The 15,425-nt window shown below is 36.8% G+C and overlaps 1 protein-coding gene and 1 pseudogene across 1 annotated transcript; both read left to right on the top strand.

Annotated features, from left to right (window-relative positions):
• Positions 1 to 3,842: 3,842 nt before the first annotated feature.
• Positions 3,843 to 6,522, top strand: LOC116140908 (annotated as a pseudogene).
• A 3,550-nt stretch (positions 6,523 to 10,072) lies between these two features.
• On the top strand, positions 10,073 to 11,796 carry LOC116140909 (premnaspirodiene oxygenase-like). Its single transcript, XM_031426479.1, has 2 exons — positions 10,073 to 10,977; positions 11,091 to 11,796. The coding sequence occupies exons 1-2, from the start codon at positions 10,090 to 10,092 to the stop codon at positions 11,700 to 11,702; spliced, it is 1,500 nt and encodes a 499-aa protein (XP_031282339.1). The 5' UTR covers positions 10,073 to 10,089; the 3' UTR covers positions 11,703 to 11,796.
• Positions 11,797 to 15,425: the final 3,629 nt, after the last annotated feature.

Genomic DNA, 15,425 nt, shown 5'->3' with positions numbered 1-15,425 from the left:
CCTCATTTCTGCATTCCGGTGGCATGTCTTTTGGTTTTGGGGTGATGAATGTTGAGCTTGCACCAGCAATGTTGCTGTACCATTTAGATTCGAAACTTCCTGCTTGAGTGAAGAATCAAGATTTCAACATTTAGCTTTAAATTGTGCCCTAGAGCAATCTTACATTTTGCAGAAAAAATTATATGAAAGATTACAGGGCACCCTATTTGTTAATTTCAAAGAAAAATATCGGTATTAGATCATGTAAGTTTAGATATTGACATTAGAAATATATCTAAGACCTAATAAGGAAAATAAAAAATTTACAAGTGTTAGATCAATTATTGATCAGGTGTGCTTTCACGGCGGACTATTATAACAACATTCTTTATTATTTTATTTATCTATTTTATCAACGTTCAGCTCCATTAGGAATTTTTGTTTTAAAATAATTGGTGCAGAATGGTTTATATATCCGGCAGCTCGAGTTTGGGCTTAAGAATAAGGGTCCAAGTTGTATTAGATTTCTCTTCATAACCTAGTATATTAAGACGTTATTTCCCTGTATTAGTGATATACAAAAGTCATAGCAAATACATTCACTATAACATGAGAGATGAGAAAATATTTCAATAATATTGACTTTGTTAGATGTAATCCGGATTTGGGTGAACCGGGATAAATCGCGCATATTTTTTTTCTCTTTACTAGTTTGATATTTGTGTGCGGTAATTTGTTTCTTTGATTCTAGGCGCTTTTTAGTTCTTTCATTATAGCTTAGTTTCCATTTCCAGTATTGATGATCACGTCTATTTTCCTTTTAAATATTCTAACATTTTTTTCATTTTGTAACTACTATAATGGTAAGATTCTGCTCTTCATTATCTATTTTTAGTTTCATTGACTATAAAGGTTGCTAAATACTTTACGAATCTTTCTGATAAAAAATTGCAAGTTGTTGAAAGTACCAAGAAAATAAATCAGCAAGTTCCACCACTGTTTTTAGTGTTGGGAATAACTCGAGGAGATTCGGAAAGCTGATGCAAAGGCGATGCAAGTGTTGTTGTTAGAAAAATGGCTCATTTAGCAAATCACATTGGGGTAGAAGTGATAATGGAAAAAGGTTTAGGGACTTATATGTAATAAGCCAAAACGTTAGTTTGTCCCACATTGCTTGGGAATGAAAAGTGGGAAACTTTTGGGGCCTATATATAAGGACTTAAATCATTGTTATTTGTATCCCAATATGTAATTCCATTATACTTCTTTTGTTTACGGTTCTTTTTTTAAGGACCCTTTAGTTTGCAAGTTTTGTTGTATCTCCCCGTTGTTTTGGTTATTTGTTGTATTGCCCAAAAGTTTGTAATATTGTTTAGAGATAGTAGAGTTTTCTTTTGCAGCACCCGAGGACGTAGGTTTTAATACCGAACCTCGTTAATTCCTGGTATTCTTTATTTTTGCAATTAATTTTTGCAATTTATTTATGCTTTACTACTTATTATTATATTCAATAAGCTAGCGTTAGAGTTTATGTTTCTGTTACATAACAAGTGGTATCAGAACCTAGGTTTAGGACAGTGAGTAGCTATTTGTATGGTTATATGCATTTCTAGGAAAATTCTATCAAAAAGACGATAAAAGTCTAAGGAGACTGGATTTTAAGTAGGACCATTTGTGACCCCTCCATTGTTTCTTGGGAATTTTTCTAGTGCATATTTAATCATTTCAGCACTTACTACTACTTAGGGCTATTGTTGATTTGTTGGTTAGCTATTGAATATAATAATTTGTGGAGCTTGGTTATTGGGAACTTTGTTTACCAAGCCAGTTGAGTAAGGCATAAATGGCGTCATTGTCCGAGGATTCATCGTCCGAGGCATCACCGTTCGCGGCACCACCGTGCTCCGTGCCGGTAAAGATGATACGATTTCAAATGCAAAAATTGATGTTGAAAAATTTGATGGCCAAAATAATTTTGGCTTGTGGCAGAGTGAGGTAATGGATAGCTTGTATCAACATGATCTAGATATTGTTCTGAAGAGGAAAAACCAGAAGATATCTATGAGAAAGACGGGTGAGGTTGAATGTAAAAGCTTCTGGAATGATTCGCTCATGTCTTTGTAGAGAGCAGAAATATCCATTCATGAAAGAGATGTCTGCAATAAGTTATGGAAGGCACTGGAAAACATATATGAAAGAAGTAATGAGAATCGGCTCTATTTGAGAAAAGACTTTTTCGTCTTCAGTTGAGATCAGGTACAAATATCAGTAGCCATATTGATACATTAACAGATTAATTGCTGATTTGTTAAATTTGGATGAGACATTCAAAGATGAACATAAGGCTATGTTGTTAATTGGATCTCTTCCAGATGAGTTGGACTATCTTAGTATTACACTTCTTCATGGGAAAGAAAAATTGTCTTTTGAAGAAGTTTGTTCTGCTCTATCCAATCATGAAATTCAAAAAAAGGATGAGGCAGAATAGAGATGAGTCAGCAGAAGCACTTGTAGCAAGAGGGCGGAGTCAAAATCAGAGTCGTAAGAAGGAGAGAAGAGGAAGATCTCGTTCAAAGGGAAAACTCAATAGGGATCAATGTGCCTTTTGTCCTGAGAATGGGCATTGGAAGAAAGATTGTCCAAAGTTGCAAAAGAAATAGGGCAAAGCTACTTCTGATGCATGTGTTGTTGAGCGTGAAGAGGATAAGTCAAATTTATGTCTAGTTAGCCTACCATCCACTTTGGATCAAATGAGTGGATTATAGATTCAGGTAGTACCTATCATATGTGTCCTCACCAGGACTGGTTCTTTAATTTTGAAGAACGTGATAGAGTTGTTATATGGGCAATGATGATGCTTGTAAAACAACTGGGATAGGTTCAATTCGGTTGAAGAATCATGATGGCTGACTAGAACTCTGACAGATGTTCGGTATGTACCAAAGTTGAAAAAGAATCTCATCTCTTGGGAGCCTTGGAATCTAAAGGCTTCATGGTGAATATGCGAGATGGAATTCTAAAAGTTTCTTCAGGCGCTCTTATGGTAATGAAAGGCACAAGAGAAACAACTTGTATTACTATAATGGTAGTACAGTTATTGGAACAAAGCTGCAGTCGTACAAGAGGATGCAGATTCAAAAATGCTCAAACGTGGCATATGTGTGTGGAGCATACGGCAGTAGGTGGAGTTTGAAACATAGTTGAACCAGATAGTGTCCAGAAGACAAAAAGTGATTCTGAGGTGACTAATGTGGATACTATTGATGAAAAGGAGATTTTAACCCAAGAATCTCTTCAACAACAGGAATCGATTGCATACAATAGGCCAAGACGAGAAATTCGCAAGCCTGCTCGTTTCGCTAATATGGTGGCTTATGCATTTCCAATCGTAGGTGATGATATTCCTACTACTTAAAAGAAGTAGTTAGGAGTTCAAATTGTGAATCATGGAAAGGCCATGAATGATGAAATGCGATCCCTACATAAAAGGTGATTGGGTGCAAATGGGTGTATGTAAAGAAGAAGGGATTTCCTAATAGAGAAGATGTTCGGCACAAGGTTAGGTTGGTAGTAAAGGGATACGCTCAAATGGAAGGATTTGATTACAATGAAGTGTTTTCTCCTGTGGTAAAGTATTCTTATTCTAATTTTGCTAACCTTGGTGGCACAGTTTGATTTTGAACTAGTTCAATTGAATGTGAAAATTGCATTTTCACATGGTAGTTTGGAAGAGGAAATCTACAAGATCAGCCAGATGATTATAGGGTTGCTGGAAAGAAAAATTGGCGTGTAAATTGAAGAAATCGCTATATAGTTTGAAGCAGTCACCAAGACAGTGGTACAAGCGATTTGATCAATGTATGATGGGCCATGGGTACACAAGGCCTGATATTTCACAAGCAGTTAGTATGGTGAGCAGGCATATGCATGATCCTGGTAAAGGACATTTGCAAGTTGTGAAATGGTTTCTACAGTATATTTTATGTACTATAGATATTGGTTTTGTTTTTGTGTGGGATTATATTGAAAATGGGAAAATGATTCTCCAGAAGATTGGCACAGAAGATAATCCTACAGACATATTGACTTCAGTAGTGACAAGGGTCAAGTTTATTTATTGTTTGAACTTGATCAACATCCTACGAGTTTGACTGTGCCTTTTGGCGCATTTGAAGGTGTTGCAAAATTTGACAGAAGAATACAAAACTTTGAAGGTTTGCTAATTCGCCAAGGTGGAGATTTGTTAGAAAAATGACTCATTTAGCAAATCACATGGGGGTAGAAGTGATAATGGAAAAAGTTTTAGGGACTTATATGAATAGGCCAAAATGTTAGTTTGTCGCACATTGCTTGGGAATGAAAAGTGGGAAACTTTTGTAGCCTATATATAAGGACCTAAATCATTGTTATTTGTATCCCAAGATGTAATTCCATTATACTTCTTTTGTTTAGGATTCTTTTTTTAAGGACCCTTTAGTTTGCAAGTTTTGTTGTATCTCTCCTTTGTTTTGGGTATTTGTTGTATTGCCCAAAAGTTTGTAATATTGTTTGGAGATAGTGGAGTTTTTTTTTGCAGCGCCCGAGGACGTAGGTTTTAATACGAACCTCGTTAATTCCTGGTATTCTTTATTTTTGCATTTAATTTTGGCAATTTATTTATGCTTTACTACTTGTTATTATTATATTCAATAAGCTAGCATTAGAGTTTATGTTTCCGTTACATAACAGTTGTTAGTGTTGTTAATTATAAATTTCAAATAAAATAATCTTGAGGGTAATTATCCAAAAAACCGCTATCAGATTATTGGGAAAAAAATATATTTATATAGATGTTTCTGGCTAATCCTTACTTCAGAGTCCAATCCTCACAATACTGTTCTCATGGAGCTCATATTCTCCATCTTCTCAATCCTTTTCACCTTTCTTCTTTTTCTCTTACTGGCAGTGAAATAGCAAACGGATTTAGAAAAAATGATGAAACTTCAAATCTACCTCCAGGGCCGCCGAAACTACCTCTGATTGGAAATTTGCACCAGCTTGTTGGCTCTCTACCAACTCGCAGACTTAGAGATTTGGCCAAGAAATATGGACCCTTTATGCATCTGCAGCTTGGAGAAATTTCTACTATTATTGTTTCATCGCCAGAGTTTGCAAAAGAAGTGATGAAAACTCATGATATTACATTTGCATCAAGGCCTTATAATCAAGCAACATGTATAGTATCTTATGGTTACAAGGATATAATTTTCTCACCATATGGTGGTTACTGGAGACAACTACGGAAGATTTGTTCATTGGAGCTTTTAAGCACAAAAAGAGTTCAATCATTCCAATCGGTAAGAGAAGAAGAGATTGCTAATCTAATTAATTGGATTGCATCAAAATCAGGATCTGTGATTAACCTTTCGGATAAAATTTGCGAATCAATGTATGCTATCACTTCCAGGGCTGTCTTTGGTAAAATATGTGAAGCTAACCAAGAATTATTCATGTCTGTTGTCAAGGAAATGGCAAAGGCACTGGGAGGGTTTAATATTGCAGATCTATTTCCTTCAATTAAATTGCTCGAATCCATTAGTGGAACGAATCCTTATTTGCAGAAGTTGCATGAAGAATTCGACCGAGTAGTTGAAAACATTATCAACGAACACAAGAATCGGGAAAAGAGTGAAGGAGGAAAAAATCTGGTTGATGTTCCTTGAAACTTCAAGAGCAAGGTGATCTTGAATTCCTTTAACTGATGACAACATAAAAGCAGTGATCTTTGTTAGTTCTTTCCCCCCTTGGGCTTTGTCTTTTGTTTTTTTTTTGTTTTTTTTCCTTTTTTCTCCTTCCTTAAGTCATTTTAGTGGTTAAACTCAAAATCATGTAACTCCTTGTTCCAGGACATGTTTTGAGTTGGCATCTACACTTCATCTACAGTATTGGAATGGATAATTTCTAAATTGATAAAAAATCCAGGAGTGATGGAAAGAGCACAAGCTGAAGTGAGGGAAGTCTATAACAGAATGAAAAAGGTTGATGAAACAGGTGTTTCTGAAATGAAGTTCTTGAAACTAGTGATAAAAGAGACTATGAGGTTACATCCTGCTGCTCCTTTGTTACTTCCAAGAGAATGTAGAGAGAAATGTGAGATTAATGGGTTCAATGTACCTGTAAAAACCAAGTCATTGTTAATGTGTGGGCGATTGGAAGAGATCCCGAATATTGGAATGAACCTGAGAGATTTAATCTGGAGAGGTTCATTGATTGTTCAGTTGACTATAAGGGGACAAATTTTGAGTACCTCCCATTTAGTGCTGGAAGGAGGATATGCCCTACAGTTTCATTTGGTCTAGCAAATGTGGAGCTTCCACTAGCAATGTTGTTGTATCATTTTGAATGGAAACTTCCCAATGAATGAAGAATGAAGATTTGGACATGACCGAGTGGTCTTGCTCTACCTCCCATGTGGCTTCTTCAACCTTGTGGTTTTGCCAGAGGACTTTCACTAACAGAATACTCTTAGTTCGGAGCTCTTTAATCTTCATGTCTAATATCTGAACTGGACGCTCCTCATACACAAGATTCTCTTCTACATTTACGTCCTCTATGCTCAGTATATGGGAGGGATCACTTACGTACTTCCAAAGTATCGAGACATGGAAAACATCATGCACTTTGTCCATGCTCGGTGGTAGTGCCAATCTATAGGCCACATTTCCCACTCGCTATAATACCTCATATGGACCAATGTATCTCGGTGCTAACTTCCCTTTGCTACCAAAACGCATCACACGTTTGTAGGGGGAAACTTTTAGAAAAACATTATCATCCACTTCGAACTCAACATCTTTTCTCTTCAAATTGGCATAACTTTTCTGTCTGTCTTGAGCTTGTTTCATTCTGCTTCTGATTAACTTTACATCTTCTATCAATTTCTGAGTTATTTTTGGCCCAAGAGCCATTCTCAACTCATCTTTCTCGCCTATCTCATCCTAATACGGTAGAGATCTGCAATGTCTACCATACAAGGCCTCATACGGAGCCATTTTAATCGTGGACTGGTAGCTATTATTATAAGCAAATTCCACTAAGGGCAACATCTCATGCCAGGATACTCTATAATCCCTACAGCATGCTCTCAACATATCCTCAAGTACTTGATTTGTTCTTTCTGTCTAGCCATCTGTTTGAGGATGATAGGCAGTGCTAAAAGCCAATCTCGTACCCAAGTTCCTCTATAAACTCGTCCAGAAAGCAGAGACAAATCTGGAATCTCTATCTGATACTATTGTCTTGGGTACTCCATGCAATCTCAGTATCTCTTTGATGTAAATCTGGGCCAATTGATTCGAAGTAGTGTTCTCCTTTACTGGAAGAAAATGGACTGACTTAGTCAATCTATCCACAATCACCCATGTAGCATTATACCCTTTTCTGCATTCTAGGAAGACCTGTGATAAAATCCATCGAAATACTTTCCCATTTCCACTCTGGAATACTTAGTGGCTGAAGCAACCCTGACGGTCTTTGGTGTTCTGCTTTCACTTGCTGACAAACCAGACATTTAGCTACAAATTCCGCAATAGCTTTCTTCATACCTGGCCACCAATAGCCTTTCTTTAAGTCTTGATACATCTTGGTTGCTCCAAGATGAGCAGTGTACAGTGTGTCATGAGCCTCTGTCAGAATTCTCTTTCTCAACTCATCAACCTGAGGAATACACAACCAATTCCTAAAATGAAGGACACCATCTATTACGTGGAAATCTGGTATCTCACTTTCATGTACCCTCTGAATTATTTTTTGACACCATTCATCGGCTACTTGCTTTTCTTTGATCTCTTCCAGCAAAGTAGGCCGAACCTCTAGTCTAGCAATCCTTCCCAAACTCACCTCAATCTGCTCTCTACACAACTCTTCTATTAATTCTTTCTGCTTAGTAAGTTGGGACAGATAAGCTTTTTTGCTCAAAGCATCGGCTACTACATTAGCTTTCCCTAGCTGATACTTAATCTCACATTCATAATCCTTGACCAGCTCTAGCCATCTTCTCTGTCTCATATTCAACTCCCTCTGAGTAAAGAAGTACTTGAGACTCTTATGATCGGTGTAGATATTACTCTTGGCACCATAAAGGTAATGCCTCCAAATCTTCAATGCAAAGACCACAACTGCCAACTCCAAATCATGCGTAGGGTATCTTGTCTCATACTCTTTCAATTGCCGAGAAGCATAGGCTATAACCCTACCTACTTGCATCAACACAACACTAAGTCAATGCAGTGAGGCATCTTTCTACTCTTTTCTTTCTTTTCTTTCTATTCTTTTCTTTCTTTTCTTTCTCGTGTTTCCTTTTTCTTATTGTTATTCTTTCTTATTCTATGCCGATCGAACTCGGTTGATGCATAGATTCGGAACCGTTGGCCGTGTGAGTGTATTCTATTTCTCGGGTATAGCCCTTATCCGCATGCACTCTCACGAGCTATACCAATTCTTGTTCTCATTCTCAGACCGTTCACTAAAGGCGGCGTACATGCGGGAATATCTTGCTCATCACTCATGGGTTCCCCATCGCACAACCTATTCTTTTCTCTTGCTTTTTTCTTGCTTTCTCGTGTGCTTATTCTTAGAGTACCTTATTCTTAGAATTCTTTAATCTTTCTTAAGCATTTCACATATAATTGTATGCATATGGATGGCTCATGCTTGAATTCTAAAGGTACTCATGAAATGCAAATATGCAATGTTACATAAATTACATAAATTAAGGTTCTCTACTCATACTCGTGCTTCTCTTAGGCATTTCATCAAATAACTAATGTGCATACATAAACCCTTATATAAATAAAATTCATATCTAGAGTAGAAATTCTTACCTCTTGCTGCTTAAGATCAACTCTTATAAAAAATCCCACCAAAAGCCCTAAAAAATCCTTGGAAAATTGAGTGAGGAATTGAGAGAAAATGGAGAATGGAAGAGGTGGTGGAGGAAGGGAAATGAAGGGGATTTAGACAACTAAACCCTTAATATCACATATAAGTAACACTTTTTCCCATTTTGCCCTTACTCTTTCTTGGGAATTCCATCTTTGTCCTTTAATTCTTTACAAAGTCACCCCCATTCTAAACTATTTTCTATGAAATTTCCTTGCATTTCACTCCCCACTTTTCTTGCTAATTAGGGGTAGAATGGTCACTTTGCCCCAAAGGAAAAATTCTCTAGAAACTTTATCAAGAAGTTCAGCCGGCTCTTTGTCGCGGCAAAGACTTTTTCTTTGCCTCGGCGAAAAATTACAGAACCTCGTCGCTGCAGTGAAGATTCTTCTTTGCCCCGGCGAAGTCTATAACTCCAAGATTTCGCCAAGTCTTCACCAAATTCAGGGCAACCACTTAACTAAAACAACATATCAATTCAATTAGGAACCAACCAAGCAATATCAACAACATACAAGTTTAACTAAGGGCAAAACAATCAACACTAAAGGCAAAATAAACATATATTAGCTATGTACCTCAAGTGGCCGTTACAACAATAATAACCCTAACAATATTCTTCAGCTTTAATCCTAATTTTGTGTCATATTTAAGAAATCGCTACTAGATTTAACTTCTAGACATTCATGAACACATGTGATTTGAGATTTTGCCCTGTTTTTACTTTTTTTTTTTTCTTTAATTAACTGTCAGTTATAATCTATTTTGCCTTTTCCCTTGTAGTTAGATGATAAATCTTTTAGTCACTGGGGTTAATTATATCCTCTTGTATCATTTTGTGTTTGAGTCACAGGAAAGACAATTATCAGGTTTACCAAAAAAGAATTATAATCTATTTATTTTTAATTCCATTTACTCCAAAAACGGTTCAATATTTTATCCAATCTTTCTGATAAATAATTGGAAGTTGTTGAAAATACAGAGAAAAAAAAAAAAGCGGAGCATCACTTTGTCTTATTCTGTGTCTTTTAGTATTGGGAATAACTAGGTGGAGATTCCGAAACCTGATGCAATGGCAGAGTAATTAAAGTATAATTTTCTAAAAGAATATTTGGAAAAGAAATTATTTATATTATATAGATGGTTCTATCTAATCCTTAATTCTTAGTCCAATTCTCACTATACTTTCTCATGGAGCTCATATTCTCGAACTTCTCAATCCTTCTCACCTTTCTTCTCTTTATCCTCATGGTCCTGAAAATAGGGAAGACATTCAAAAACAATAATGAAACTTCAAATCTACCTCCAGGCCCACCGAAACTGCCTCTGATTGGAAATTTGCACCAGCTTGTTGGCTCTCTACCACATCGCAGACTCAGAGATCTGACCAAGAAATATGGTCCCTTTATGCATCTCCAGCTTGGAGAAATTTCTGCGGTTATTGTTTCATCGCCAGGTTTCGCGAAAGAAGTGATGAAAACTCATGATATTATATTTGCATCAAGGCCTTATAATCGAGCAGCAAGTATCATGTCTTATGGTTATACTGATGTAATATTCTCACCATATGGTGATTACTGGAGACAGCTAAGGAAGATTTGTACATTGGAGCTTTTAAGCACGAAACAAGTTCAATCTTTCCGATCAGTGAGAGAAAAAGCGATCGCTAAGCTAATTGATTGGATTGCATCAAAATCAGGATCAGTGATTAACCTTTCGGATAAAATTTGTGAATTAACATATGCTGTGACTTCCAGGGCAGCCTTTGGTGAAGTGCGTGAAGCTGACCAAGAACTATTCATATCTGCTGTCAAGGATATCGCAAAGGCACTGGGAGGGTTTAATATTGCAGATCTGTTTCCTTCCGTTAAATTACTCGAATCCATCAGTGGAACGAATCGTTATTTGCAGAAGCGGCATGAAGAATCTGACAGAGTAATTGAAAACATTATCAACGAACGCAAGAAGTCTGAAAAGAGTGAAGGAGATAAACATCTGGTTGATGTTCTCTTGAAACTTCAAGAGCAAAACGATCTTCAATTTCCATTAACTAAAGAAAACATCAAAGCGGTAATCTTTGTAAGTACCTTCACCCCTTGGACTTGAAGTTGAATGCAAAACTTAATCTCTGTTCTTGTTTTTAATTAGTGTTTTAGTGGGTAAACTCAGAATCATGTAACTCTTTTTTCCAGGACATGTTTGCTGCTGGCATCGAGACATCTTCGACAGTACTGGAATGGACAATTTCTGAATTGATAAAGAATCCAAGAGTGATAGAAAAAGCACAAGTTGAAGTGAGGGAAGTCTTTAATGGAATGGAAAAGGTTGATGAAACAGGTATTATTGAAATGAAGTTCTTGAAACTAGTGATAAAAGAGAGTATGAGGTTGCATCCTGCTGTTCCTCTGTTAATTCCAAGAGTATGTAGAGAGAAACGTGAGATTAATGAGTTCAAAGTACCTGCCGATACCAAAGTCATTGTTAACGCATGGGCGATTGGAAGAGATCCAGAATATTGGAATGAACCTGAAAGTTTTAATCCTGAGAGGTTCATTGATAGTTCTATTGACTATAAGGGTACCAATTTTGAGTATCTTCCATTTGGTGCTGGAAGGAGAATGTGCCCTGGAGTTTCATTTGGTCTTGCCAATGTGGAGCTCCCACTAGCATTGTTGCTGTATCATTTTGACTGGAAACTGTCTGATGGAATGAAGAATGAAGATTTGGACATGACCGAGTCCTTCGGTGGGACACTCAGAAAGAAAAATGATCTGCGTCTGATTCCCATTCCTCATCATCCATAGCCTAATACATAGGCTCTAAAGTAATTGATTTCTGTTTGTTTATGTTATCTGTCACCATTTACCTGTACCCTCAATAGTTAGTTTGAGGTTGATGTAATTTTCAAGATTATCACTTTTAATGTAACTACTGCTGCCTCTCCCTAATATTTTTCTGTTGAATCATACCACATTAATTTGCATACAAGAGTTTTATGTACGTTTGTTTACAAACAAATGTGGCATGATTTTTTTGGGTAAACTGGAAATTGTATAAAATAATGAAAAAATACAACCTAACAAGGGAAAGGGTCCCTTGGGGAAGAACCTTGGACAAACCCCAAAGGCTCTAACTACACGAAAGGAGCCACGGATATACAATCCCAAAAAACTCAAGACGCACACAACAAGGAAACACTAGACAGAACTTGCAGCAGCATCAGACAAAAGAAGGAAGGTTAGCATATAAACATATACATCCTATCTATCTTCCACCCAAAAGGAACCCCACAGGGCAAGCAAATAAAAAAAAGACGGTGCCCTTGCAAATCAGATCTGTACACCTAACAACCTGAATAATTACAGCAAAAAGCCACCTTCGGCCACCCATAACCCAAACATCCAGACAATCCTTCCAACACACTAAGCAGGGAGGGAGAACATGGGAGATTTGACCAAAAAAAAAAAAAAAACAGTTTCCAGCAACTGGGGAAGCACGGCTGCTGGACCAAAAGACATGGCCAGATCTCTCAGCTTCAACCAACAAGCCCAAATGTGGGATGATTGTTTGACTGACATATCATTCATTCACATTTATTGAGTATTTAATTGAAACGATATTTTATTTTTAATTCCATTGACTAAAATACGTCATCTAATATTTCTGATAAATAATTCATGGTTGTTGATAAAATACTTCATCGCTCAATCAACTGTAAGGGGACTAATGAATGTTGAGCTTGCACTAGCAAATGTTACTGTACCATTTTGATTGGAAACTTCCCACTGGAATGAAGAATCAAGATTTGGACATGACCGAGGCTTTTGTTATTATTGAAGAAAAGATGATCTGCAGCTCATTTCCATTCCTTATTATCGTTCAACTGCTGAATAAACCGGAAAGGAAGGATTATCTAGCTATGTGTTTACATTAACTTGTACCAAGTGGAGCACTACATAATTAATTAGCATTTAGCTTTTGTATCATTTGTGTACGTTAAGTCCGTTTAAACAAGGTCTTAAAGGTAGACCTGGCAAAACACTATCCGTACCCGCGGGTAAACGGGTATCCGCACCTAACAGGTGGGTATGGATAGACCATCATTCAACCCGTATAAAACTGACCCGTATCCGGTCCGGCCGTGGAAATAACCGATGGATCGGGTGATACCCGTGGTACCCGCATTTTACTTTTAAAAAAATTCAAAAACCGAAAAACATTTCTCTCTCATGCTGCTCAGCCCATCACCCATCATTACTCATTGAACTCCATGCCACCCTTCTTTTTCTCTCTCTTTCTTCATCAATGCTTATGTGAGTTTTGTCATCTTCCATTAAACTCTACCTCTCTTTTTCTCTCTCTTTCTTCATCAATCCTCCTCCTTTCTTACAGCTCCTAGCCCACGCACAATTTTTCAGCCATCTCTGATCTCTGTCATGCAGACATGAAGCCATCTCTCCAGTCGACAGTCGCCCATTTCGTCATTTCTCCTTCATGCAGCCATCCTGCACGCCAACGCCCAGCCATTTCTCTCAATCACAAAATTTTGAGTTCTCTTGCTACCATTTTTGATCTCTCTCACGCAGCCACCTCACCCAAAACTAGAACCCTCACGCCCAATCTAAAACCCGCAAAACCCAATATTTGACACCAAACCAAAATTTATGGCAGTGAGTTCTAGGTTTTTTTTTTCTTTTTTTTTTTTTTCGGTTAGTTCAATTTTGTTTACTAAAATGTGGGAGAGTTGGAGACCATTCAGAATTGGATGAGTTTTACTATTATCGCTTGTGGGATGCTTTTATTATTTGTTGATTTGAAGTTTTTTCTTCTCGTTTATCTATATATATTGCCCATTTAGTAACAATTTATTAAATTATTGTATATTTTAGTTGGTTCTGTTTAATTAATGTTTATGCTGCTAAATTTGATAATTGAGAAAAAATAAAAATTATTTTATGCGGGTGACCCGTAGGTTGACTCGTATCCGTACAGACGGGTACGGGTCATACATATGGCTGCTAATACAAAAAAAATTACCTGTAGACCCGTGCCCGCTTCACCCGTGACCCGTTGCTACCTGGTTTGTATCTGCCCGATCTGCCCGTTTGCCAGGTCTACTTAAGGGTGTCACTAAGGTTTGTCTACAAGGTCAGGTTCGTCAACACATTTTTAATCCTCGTTTTTTATTTATTTTATTTTAATTTCAGTTTAGTTTAAAATTATCCATTTTTAATCCTAAGTGTCCTATTTAAGAAATCGCTCTTCAACAACACATGTGATTTGAGATTTGTGTCCTGTTTTTAACTTATATACATTCATGAACACATCTGTTTTGAGATTCGTCTCTTGTTTTTAACTTTTCTTCTTTTTTTAATTAACCATCAATTATAACTGGTATGTTTAAAAGTCTTAAAACAGTTATAAACATGAGTGGGCAATGAATTATAAATCCTAAAACACGTGCTAATTGGAAATTGTTGAAAATAGCAAGAAAATAAATAAATAATGTCAACTTTGTCTTATTCTCTGTCTAAATGGAGATTCTGAAAACTGATGCAATGCCAGAGTAGTTAAAGTATAATTTTTTAATAGAATATTCGAAAAAGAAATTATTTATATAGACGGTTCTATCTAATTCTTAATTCGTAGTCCAAACCTCACTATACTTTCTCATGGAGCCCATATTCTCCAACTTCTCTACCCTTTTCACCTTTCTTCTCTTTATCCCGCTGGTCCTAAAAATAGGGAAGACATTCAAAAACAATAATGAAACTTCAAATCTACCTCCAGGCCCACCGAAACAGCCTCTGATTGGAAATTTGGACCAGCTTGTAGGCTCTCTACCAACTCACAGACCCAGAGATTTGGCCAAGAAAATGGACCCTTTATGCATCTACAGCTTCGAGAAATTGCTGCCGTTATTATTTCATCGCCAAAGTTTGCGAAAGAAGTTATGAGAATTCAAGATGTAAACTTTGCATCAAGGCCTCAGATTCTAGTAATAGAAATCTTGTCTTATGATTCTACTAATCTTGTCTTGCACCATATGGTGATTAATGGAGACAGCTAAGGACGATTTGTACATTGGACCTTTTGTTGAAGATGATGATATCTTGCTGGAAATGATGAAGTCAACACACGGTGAGAGTTGCAAGATTTTGGCGCCACGGTTTGAAATGTTGCTATGCATGTAGAAGTTGTTTTTGGTCACTATTTTAGAAAATATTTTAGTGATGTGTTTAGGTGAATTAGGTTCATAAAATGATGTATTTTGATATGTTTGTACGTGCATTAGTTAGAGTGTTTGGTTTAAATTTTAAATTTGCAACTTTAGGTGGAACAGTAGCAAGTTCTTGTATAAAAAATACCCTGTTTTTTGAATGAAAAACAGAACAAAATTTCAGTTCAGATTTTCTCTCTTTACAGCTCTCTCTCATGTCTGCTTTGGTCCTCTTTCCTTAGTATTCTCTAGCTCTAAAAACCAACAATTGGTATCAAAGCTGTTGTGATCTTTGAGAACCTGGAAA

Source organism: Pistacia vera, unplaced genomic scaffold (assembly GCF_008641045.1).
Source record: "Pistacia vera cultivar Batoury unplaced genomic scaffold, PisVer_v2 Contig386, whole genome shotgun sequence".
NCBI classification, from domain to species: Eukaryota; Viridiplantae; Streptophyta; class Magnoliopsida; order Sapindales; family Anacardiaceae; genus Pistacia; species Pistacia vera.
Note: the sequence above shows the minus strand (reverse complement) of the source record. Positions and strands in the feature narration are given on the sequence as shown.

What these genes read in the sequence shown, in the direction of transcription:
- LOC116140909 (XM_031426479.1), top strand. Translation starts at nt 10,090, where the DNA reads ATGGAGCTCATATTCTCGAACTTCTCAATCCTTCTCACCTTTCTTCTC. An exon ending in ACATCAAAGCGGTAATCTTT is followed by an intron (nt 10,978 to 11,090) that starts GTAAGTACCTTC and finishes TCTTTTTTCCAG; the next exon opens with GACATGTTTGCTGCTGGCAT.